At 40.3% G+C, this 10,673-nt stretch overlaps 1 protein-coding gene across 2 annotated transcripts in view; it reads left to right on the forward strand.

Annotated features, from left to right (window-relative positions):
* LOC121673264 (potassium channel subfamily K member 13-like) overlaps window positions 1-10,247 on the forward strand; it is a 49,893-nt gene extending 39,646 nt beyond the window's left edge. For both annotated transcript variants that reach the window (XM_042046427.1, XM_042046428.1), the window contains one exon: window positions 8,721-10,247. In XM_042046427.1, the coding sequence (XP_041902361.1) occupies window positions 8,721-9,613 (893 nt within the window). In that variant the 3' untranslated portion in view covers window positions 9,614-10,247. The remainder of the gene's footprint in view (window positions 1-8,720) is intronic.
* The last annotated feature ends 426 nt before the right edge of the window (window positions 10,248-10,673 follow it).

Consider the following 10,673-nt stretch of genomic DNA (forward strand, 5'->3'; position numbering starts at 1 on the left):
CACTGAATTTATGTTTGTCTTACAGACATTTGCCACTAGAGCTGTCACTAAAAGAGCGTCTCTGGGTTCACAGGAAGGGATATATGCATTACATTTAGGACATCCATGAGCCAGGGACTTAGCAAGTGCTTTTATGTTTTGAAAATGCCAGACATTTCAAAAACGAAGGTACATGCCTTGCTGTTGTGTGGATAGAAGCCAGCACAAGGTTTCAGCAATGACTTACTCTTTTCTCTGAGCCAAAATTCACTGTGCTTTCTACTGTTGTTACATTTCTTTGATTTTTTCTTCGTTATGTTATCTTAAGTTTGTCTTGACATTTTTGTACCTGGTGCCAAAAATGCTTTTTTTGTAGGTGGTATAGTCTTTGGAGAAGCCTGACATTATTCAGGTTGAGCAACCTGATCTAGCAGAAGATGTCCCTGCCCATAAGAGGGAGATTGGATGAGATGATCTTTGAAGGCCCCTTCCAACCCAGACCATTCTGTAATTCTATGATTACTTGACAAACTCAGATTTTTTCCCCAAGTGTCCATCTATCACCCCCCATCCCAGAATAAGTTTTTTGCTTTCAAAGTGTCAAAAAAGTGAGAAATAGCCTTTGCCCCCTTCATAAGTCCTAGCTTTTGAGACACAGATTAATGGATAAGGAATTCAGAGTTAATAAAACCAAAGTTGAAGTTTATCATCATATGCTCATTGCAACCACTCTCAGATTTGTCATTTCTCCATCACCAGCTCTCCAGTGATGAATATTCACTGAAATCTCTGATAATGTTGTCTGTCATCCTCTGCCAGTTTTTAAAATTTTAATTACAATATTAATATCTGCTTCTGCTTTTATATGGAATATTTAAAAATCCTTACTACACACAATACCAACAGCCTTTCCTATACGGTGTGAGCTCATGGGCTTTGCTTTATATTTGTAGGCCCTGAAGCACCTGCATGGGTACTATGATTTTTTTTCCTTTATTCTTAGTTATTTGGGGCTCTCTGTCAGTCTCAGAGAAACTAAAGCAGTATCTGTACTGTCTTTTATGCTATGCTCCTTTGATCTGTCTTTTAGTTTGATGTATGCAAGCATCAGGCCAACCTAATTTTCTGGGTGAGGTTTTTGTTTCCTGGGAGGTAGCGATGCTGAAGTCCTTGGCACGTGGTGGTTCTGGTAGCGGTGGCTACCAAACTTCCTCTCTGACATCAAGATAAGGCTTGAAATTGGTTAGGAAAATGTAATCACACACAAACACACCTGCACATACACTGTTTTTTCAGCTTACCAAAAATAAGTTCTTATCTGTGTCCAGCTTCCTTACAGCCTGTAATACTGCAGACTTTTTTATTTTCTTTACTTTTTTAATACTCACAGCTGAAATATTTTTACTTTAGTTGAATCACAAGTGACATTGTTGCTTAAAATTGTTGGTATTTAAAGCCAGAGAAGAGCTTTAATTTTACAAAATCGCCTCCACTAACAGTATGTCCCCAAGCTCAGGTCACCAAGAGGATTCAAGTAGGCACCACTTGGTTTTTTCCCCTGAGGGGAGCCAAAAAGCCTGCCTTATTTCCCGTAGTTTTACCCCTAAATGAGAAGACATGCTAAAGATTTACTCCAGAGAAAAGCTGTACATGCCAACAATAAAAGTAATAGTAAGAAAATTTAAACTAACCTTTGAAAATTCTTGAAATATGGGCAGCTTTGTGTGATTTAAAAAGGAAAATTTTAGAGTAGGCATACCCATAGCTTAATGAACCCACAGCATTATGCTCCTATTCCATGGTAGTTGGGGTTATCATGTTTACACAGACTGAATGACTGCAAACAAACCCTTGAAACAGTGTTCATTACATTCACGATTCAGATAAACTATTATCCTGCCAAGGTGAATTATGGCTTGAAGTTACTGCTATTTGTTAGTAAGGCAGACTATTCAATAGAAAAGAAATGTTTATATTCAACAAAAAAAACGGTTTCTATGTATGTATATATATCTGACTCAGATGTAATTTTGTATATTTTTCCGTTTTGCATATATATATGCGAATCTTGTCCACAGAACTAACACTTGTCAGTATTACTGTACCCATACCAAGGCAGAAGCTGTTGAGTACATTTGAGCAAGGATTTCAGGTTGTCTTGGGGCCAGGCACATACAGGCACAAGTGCCTTTTCATACATCATATTAAAACAAAAATGTGATTGAATATTAAATACAAATATTAATTTAATACATGTTATTAAATTAGATAAATGTTTATATGTTTTAAGGCTAAATAAAAACCTTTAAATGACTGTTCAACAAGTTACAAAGTTTGAAAATAGTAATAAGGTATTTCAGAACTGAGCCCTGTTCTATCCCTATAGTAACACAAAAGCTGTACACAGGTACGAATCTATCTAGGGATGATGGAAAGGCACTAGACCTAGCACCTCCAGTATCAAAAACTACATAAAAATTATAAACAGAAACCTGAAGGTAGGCATAAAGCATTTATACATTGAATTTATGATCACACAGCAGCTGTAACAAGGCTGTGTACATTTCTTACAGAAGACCTGGAGTGAACCTTAAATTAAAAATATAACCTTAATTATATAAAACAGAATGGCAAGGTTTCCATAAATTATCTTTTGTGAAAATCTTGCAATAATGAAAATTACAGTCATGTATTCTTTAAGGACTACATAGACATGATAACAGAGGTGTCAACAGACCCCTCAAGGTGTCTATTAAAACTGATTTTTTGATGACATTGTTCATTTATTGTTGTCCCTTTAGTATTCCTTCTTCTTATGTCTTTTAGATTCCTTAACATTGGAAGCTTTTCTTAAGGTAGGTTTCTGCTGAAGGCAGAACATGCAGTTTCTATATGTGAAATGAGAGAAGGGTAGTAAAACGCATCCAGCTCTCCAGACAGAGTTTAACAGTGGCTCCCAGTGAGCTGAACTTTTTTGTATTAAACAGAGACGCTGCCTCACACACTAACACAAAACGAGTTTTTCTTATGCCTTCCAGAACAAATCAGTGACAGCCCAAGGTTTTGGCATTTCTAACCTTGAAGTCCCATTCACACACTTGGTGTGACACTAAGCTACATCTGTGTTACAGGGTTGCATTTACAGAAGCCTTTTCTCAGAGGGCAACAAATGTTATGCCCAGTCTCTTACACAAGTCTTCTGTCCCCATGGTGGCACAGACAGAGCACAGCATCCATGTAGTCCTCAAAGTATTATCTCCAACCAGCTCTTCAGCCTCATTGAAACAGTGTCAAGAGGGCTGTCTGTCACGTGTGACAAGTCTACAAACAAGTTAGAGAAGGAAAAAATCTCATATATATATTTTTTCATCAAGACATATTACACCATGAGTTCCAGCATCAGTGTTTGTCCCTTTGGAAGGGACTGAACCCTGCCAGGAGGTCTGCAGAAGGTTACATCTCTCTCAGCCTGCCTGTGCATGACATAGCAGGTACAGCAGTAGCACTCAGGGCAGGTCCCAGGTCACCAAGCAGCTGAGCACTCATCATAGCAGTCTGTCTGCAGTTATGACTCAGCTCAAGTAGCCCTGGAGACATTTTTCCAGGTTTTACGGCTCTGGAGTGCAGGAGGTGCAGAGGTTGCTTGGGCAGACAAATCTGGAAACAGAAGAGCATAGAGCACACAGGAATGTTGTTATAGCCATGTATCTCTGCCTCCCTGGGCAGGCTGAGCCTTTCCCCACCACATAGCCATCCACACAAGAAAATAGCATTGGCAATTAAATAAATGATGCCACACCCCAGGCTGTCCCGGTGAAATATTCTTCTGTCAAATAATTGTTTCATTAAAAGAAAGTTTCATGGCTAGCTCATTCTCCCTTCCTCATAAGAGAGAAGATCAAGATGTTGAAATTAATGTTTTAGACAACATGCATGGATGTATGTCTAACCAGCCAGTTCAGATACTGCTCTTCCACTGATGGGAAATCAGAGGTGTCTGCGTGCATGTGTGTGTGGGTGTGTGTTTCTATTTCTTCATATCAGAAATTGGACCTAAGTGCAGGTTTGTTGCTGTCAGGTAGCTGTGACAGCCCCATGCCTGCTTCCATGGACATCTCCTCTCATACAGTGGAAGAAATTAGTCTTTTTCTTCTCTTTCTGGAAAGAAGGACTTAATGTCCTCCTTCCTTTCTGGAACAGGACAATTTTACAAGCTTGCAGTGATGTTACAAGATTTGAGAGTCCTTTAGCTGTTCCTACAAAAGTCCCTACAGGTAAGAATTACTCCAGCAGAAGTAGTTTTATTAGGACTACTTATCCTGCTCAGAGAGCACCAGAGTAGGTTATCAGGGCAGAAGTGAATTTTGCCAAATTATTGGTGTCTGCACAGTGTTGGAAAAGTGCAAAGTACAGGACATTTTCTCAATGAAGTCTTTGAAATACAGCTTCTGTTAGAGTTGTTTCTTCTGTCTCTTTTAGAAGCACAAAACATCCTTATGTAGATAGTTCAGTACAGAATGTGTTTGAGAAAAGAAGGGTCATCTCTGCAGGTATCTAAGACTTCCTCTATTTCTCTTTACTAATTACTATTTTCTTGATTTTTTTCATTGTGGTTGAAATTGTTTGTCCTATTTAGCTTGATTCACACCTATCATGAACTTCAATTATTATCCAGTGTCTATTTCACTGAAAATTCATCATTTCCCCAGTGAGTGTCTAAACAGAACTGACAGAGAAAAAGAAATAAACCTAAAATACATTAGGAATACAGACACAACATCACAAAGAGCTCTGACTGTAGGCTAAACTGGAACGCTGTTTTGTGTTAATATCTATATTTCTAACATCACAATGACTCATCACTGTTGCTATAGTGTTGCCCCCTCTTTCTACCTACTTCCTCTTTGTGGGAAGGGCAGGAAGAGTGAACTGCACACATTCAAAAAGGAAATGAGACCTCTCAGAAAAGAGAGATGTTTTGCAGAACAATAGGAAGACCCAATCTAAAATTAACTGTGAAATCAATATGTCTGTCCCAGTCTCCCTACACACACGCTATATGGGGCACCCCAGGCTTCATTCATGAGGCATTAGGACTGATGAACTATTTCTCATTCTTTTTCATGGCACCAGGTGCACCTGGAAATGTAAACTGAAGTCTTAAATAATGTAACCTGTGAATGTCAGGACATCCAGAATTAAAACATAAAATGCCAAACCATGTGTCACCAGGCAGAGGGAGATGAGTATGGGTAATGATCCAGGAGAAACACTTACAGAAGTTGGTAGCACTGGAGCAGTTCACAACAGAAGAGATGAAATTACCTAATATTGGCCTGGAATAAGCAGTTGATGCCTGTTTCCTCTTGTTAGATTTCAAGATAATCTTTTTACTGTTAGATTGAGATTAATATTTGTTTGATGTTATTCACTGTTTGCTGTCTGTTGGATGATTCTGCTTTAGGAGAACTTCCTGTTGGACCTCAGTCCTTCTTATCAAACTGCCTATTGATAAGAATTGCAGCTGCTTGCTTTTTTCCGTTAATACCCAGTACTTACTTCAAGAAAAAATGAAGCATGATTATATTATGCTGTCAATGTGATTTCACTTTTTAGTTGTTTTTTTACATAACTGTATCCTTTTGGAATATCTACACAATATAACCGAAACACACAGGTGAATTTTAGAGTGCTTTGCAGTAACAGACTTCATAATAGAAATTTTGCTGCCAAAACAAAACCTAAAATTTTTTTTTCCCATAGGAGATGTGCAGTGTGTAGAAAACTTTTATTGACTCTACTTGGAGTTTAAATTTCCTCCAACCTCTGAAAAAGTACATCTGCTACAGAGAAATTCAGAACTAATAAGAATATTAATCCAAAAAAAAGCAAACCCACAATATTTGGAGGAAAATTGAAGTTATAAGGAATGTTCTTGACCAGTTCAGCTGAATATTAGGAAAGATCACACTAGTTTATAGTAGTCAATGGATCATGGGACACAGGCAAATCAGTATTATACTGATTTCAAAATAGGATCCTGAAATTTTTACTAAGAATGCTGCCTTCATTGCTGGGCTGGTGAAGCTAGGATTTGTCATGCATTTGTATCAGTGGTGATAATCCAATGCTGTATCTGCAGACATGTCTAACAAATTGATTGAAACACCTTTTAGTACCTTAAAAACATTATATTTTCCCAACTCAGAATGATCTGATTTCCACCTGATTAACTATAATCTCAATTGCTACTTGAAACAGTGCTTTCAAGAAATGTCACCCAACTTGTAAAATAATCTTCACTAAACTTAATCAGCATTCTCTCATACCATAAAATCATCTGCCTTTTTTTTCCTGCAGTTGTGTCCTGTTTTTTTTCTTCATCACAAGAAGCAATTTTGTATTCTCAAATACTCTCCAAGTGTCAGCCACTGCTTTTACTTCCTCTTTTATATGATTTCATCATTTCATTCCGTATTTGCTTCCCAGTCTGCAGTGTAACTTCTTGCTCTGTCGCTGTTGTGCTCTATGAGTCACATTGGTGCCCTAATTGCTCGCTAAGTCATTTACTCATGGTTCACCATAATTCCCTGGAATGCCTATTGAGCACCTTTGTAAAGCCTTTGCTAGTGGGTTACAGAACAGACCTAGCAACAAAATCCAGTCAACTAAAAAAACGAGCCTGAGGACTTCAGGCTCTGGCCATGATGCCAGTGGTAGGATCCTGAGAGGGATCTGTGGGAAGCAACGCAAAGGCATAAAATCACCCTGGGAGTGTGAGCCTTAACTGCATTTCTCTTCCCATAGAATTTGCTTTATGCTGTGGGAGATGCCTGCCAGTCCCTAATGCTGTTCACCCTGGGCCAGGGACTCCCCACGTTTCCATCTCTGCCCAGCCTGCAGCTGCTTCTCTTCTTCAAGGGACGTAGCGGCCCAGAGACACAGCAGCCCCTCACTTCCCTCCCCACAGCTGCTTTGGGCAGATCTCACCAGCTGCTGAGAGATTCCTCTTGTCCCTTGATTTTTATGTGTCTGTCCACAGGGTGGAGGTCATGACTTGCATATAAGCCAGCCTGCACAGAAAATAAGCATTAAATCTAGAATTATAGGGGGATCAGGTCATGGACCAGAAAAGGAGGGTGGAAAGCGAGAGAAAATATTTGTGTGCCAAAGGCAACAGCAGGAAAAAGTTCTTGTCACAAAGAAGGTTTTGTCTGTGTGGTTTTTCACTTGTGTTGTTTGGCACACCACAGAGCCGCAGTCCAGCTCTCTCTAGCACAGAAATTTAAGGAGGAGGCTGGAGCCTCCTGTAGGACCACTTGGTGTCTGATTGTGGATGCAGACAAAAGTGCAGTGACCTTGGAGAGCCCACGCTTGGAGCTGTTAGTGGGGGTCGAGCTGGAAGGGTGAGGGTGAGGGCTGTCACTTCACAGTGTGAGGCAGGACCAGTGCTAGAGAGGAATCTGTGCTGGAAGCAGGTTGCCAGTGAAGGGAAGAGGGGTGCAGTTCAGCACTGTTGGAAACATGGTCTTTTCACACTGCTCTTGTCTTGTCTTTGAAGTACAAGTGTATCATACTGACTACATTTTCCTTTACTTCTCAGAGCCCAACATTTTTATTTCATAATTGGCATGTCATAGTTACAAAGCATAAGAAAAAAACCCCCAGTGTTTCTTGTGACTTTTCTGTCTCCTCAAAAAAACCCTGTTTTTGCTCAGTTGGTCATTTATGTAATCATTTAATAATCCTAATAAAACAACAGCAAAGTTTTGTCATGAGTGTTGCTCCAATTTTCTCAACGATATTCTGGACATCTTTTTATTCTTTAGTAATATCTTATTAAAGCAAGATTGTCTTATCAACAGCTTTAACCAAAACAAAATTACTATTTTCAGGCTTTAGGATGGGAAATATTTGAGACTAGACTGAAGCACCTCTGGCCTGAGAAATCCCATAACAGGGAATCAGACCAGAGAGGACTTTTGATAAGATCCATGTGCAGACTTGAACTGTGGAGTGGGACAGAGAGAAATAGAAAAACTTCAGCAATGCTGATTTAAAAAGGAGTTGACAGCGGGTGACAGACAGCAGGGTCAGATGCAGGGCATATTTAACTCCTACTGGGACTCTCATGAGGGGCTGTTGATCCTGTCAGGGGCTACATCATCTGGTGTGTGCTCCCAGCCTGGGCTTCCATGGTCAGGCTACAGTGAGGGGTGAGTGCTGGGTGATATGCAACCTGCACTAACAGCAGGAGTCAAGTGAGCCTCAGAGAAATTTCACCTTGTGTTCCAAAGGCTGGGTGCAGATGGATCTCTGGAAGGCAAGAGCCACCCCTGGGACAGATCCATGGTGCAGAACAGCATCAGAGAGAACAAAGCAGCTGTGATAACCCCAAAGCCTGGAAGTGATCCAAAGCACAAAGAGGGAAAGTGTGAACCTAGCAACCAGACCAAAATTCAGACCTCCTCTAAACTCTTTTCCTTCCCGTGTGTTTTATTCTGCTTTTTGTTTCATTCTGATTCTGGAGGAAATGCTGGCCTGCTTTCCTTCCCCTTACAGCTCAGACATAGTCAAGCACAAGTCGGTAACAGCTGGGGAGAATGGTTTTTTCTCAAAAAACCACGTTTTTGAGCTGTACCACAGGGATTTGCTACCAGTTCATCAGTCTTGCATGTGATGAAAGTCCTAACATGGTACCTACAGGTTTATTTTTTCAACTGTTCTGTTTTGTCTTCCAGGGTTTGGTATGACCACCCCCGCCACCGTTGGAGGCAAAATTTTTCTGATATTTTACGGCCTTATAGGATGTGCAGGGACCATTTTGTTCTTTAACCTGTTCCTGGAGCGCTTGATCACTGTCATAGCTTACGTCATGAAGTCCTGCCACGAAAGACAGCTGAGGAGGAAAGGGGTTCTCCCTCACAACGGCCGGAGGGGCTCAGGGACCTCTGAGGTGGACAGCCTGGCGGGCTGGAAGCCCTCCGTGTACTATGTTATGCTGATTTTATGTGTAGCATCCCTCATCATTTCCTGCTGTGCCTCTGCAATGTACACACCGATTGAAGGGTGGAGTTACTTTGACTCACTTTACTTCTGCTTTGTGGCCTTCAGCACCATTGGTTTTGGTGATCTGGTCAGTAGCCAGAACATCAGGTATGAGAGCCAAGGTCTTTACCGCTTTGGCAACTTTGTCTTCATACTCATGGGGGTATGCTGCATCTATTCCTTATTTAATGTGATCTCTATTGTCATCAAGCAGTCCATAAACTGGATATTAAAGAAGTTGGCCTGCAAGTGCTGCCACAGATGCCAAAGAAGATTATTTCATTCACGGAGGAATGTAGTAATGCCAGGAAATGTGCGCAGCCGGAGAAACATCTCCATCGAGACTGACGTTGTCAATGAGAGTGACACGGACGGACGCCGTCTGTCAGGAGAGATGATCTCCATGAAAGACTTCCTGGCCTCCAATAAAGTCTCACTGGCCATCATGCAGAAACAGCTGTCAGAAACTGCTAATGGGTATCCAAGGCAAATGAGCTCTAATTCAAAGCAAAACGGATTCTCTGGTGGGGTTGGAGCTCTAGCAATTATGAATAACAGACTGGCAGAGACAAGTGTGGATAGGTAAAATAATAACAGTAATAACAGTGAAACAGTACGAACCATTTCAACACATATTGAAACAACATGATTCAAGTGAAATAGCTAGGGAGAGAGTGCCACCAGAGGGTGGGATCATGTGAAGAGCATACCTCCTGATGGAAGACCTCTTGACTTTTTTGGGGGCTGTCACTTAATGCTTTTGCATTGCACCAGTCCCAGCCTTTCTTCTTCCCCATCATTCTGCTCCTCACGCAGGTTACTGCAGGAGGATTTTAATTTAGTCTTCAGATAAAATTTCCATGTCCTGTTCTTTTCTTCTCCATTTATGTGAAATACAGATGTCAGGATAAGAAATCTGTGGGATGGGAAGAAACCAAGTGTGTCTACTGAAAATATTCTTAATTCAGAGAGTGTTTGGAGCTTTCTGTCTTACTCTCATCATGCCTGTTTCCTGGAAGTAACTTATCTGAGTCCAAAAGATGAATCAGCCTTTGTGATATTGCAGATCTAATTTGATAGAAAATAGTATGAAAGGTGGTAGGTATATTCTGGAGCTATTATATTGTGAATGAGGAGAGAATTTTGCCTTTAGAATTTATTTAGTCTTTCCTATAAGAGGATACTGTCAAAAGTGATAGAATAAAAGTTTATCCTACTTTTGTTTTATTTTCTTCATTTGCAAAACATGATTTTTTTCAAGGACACTTCTTCTTCTAGAATTGAATCACTGTGTCTTTCTGTTTCAAAAAAGTCAAATTAAATTGAAAATTGACATACTGATGAGTGGTATGAGTTTTTCCACAATAGCAATCAAAGACTTTCAAAATTTCTGTTCGTATTCGCCTCAATTGTGACTGAAGCATCAGCATTGTGAAATGCAACTAGTAACTGAGTTTACACAACAGGCTTTAGTGTGCAATTAGATTGCCATACCAGCATCCAGAGTGTCATTGTAAATGACTGTGACCACCGAATCACTTTGGCAGTGTCCTTTTTCTCTTTCATGTAACTCTGTCATTCTTCACTTGTTTCTCTGGCTTTCAGTGATAATAATGACAGAGTCTTGATTAGGGAAAGAGAGAATG

Source organism: Corvus kubaryi, unplaced genomic scaffold, assembly GCF_017639235.1.
Source record: "Corvus kubaryi isolate FWS band 111438036 unplaced genomic scaffold, C.kubaryi_AGA036_p1.0 65302, whole genome shotgun sequence".
Lineage (NCBI taxonomy): Eukaryota > Metazoa > Chordata > Aves > Passeriformes > Corvidae > Corvus > Corvus kubaryi.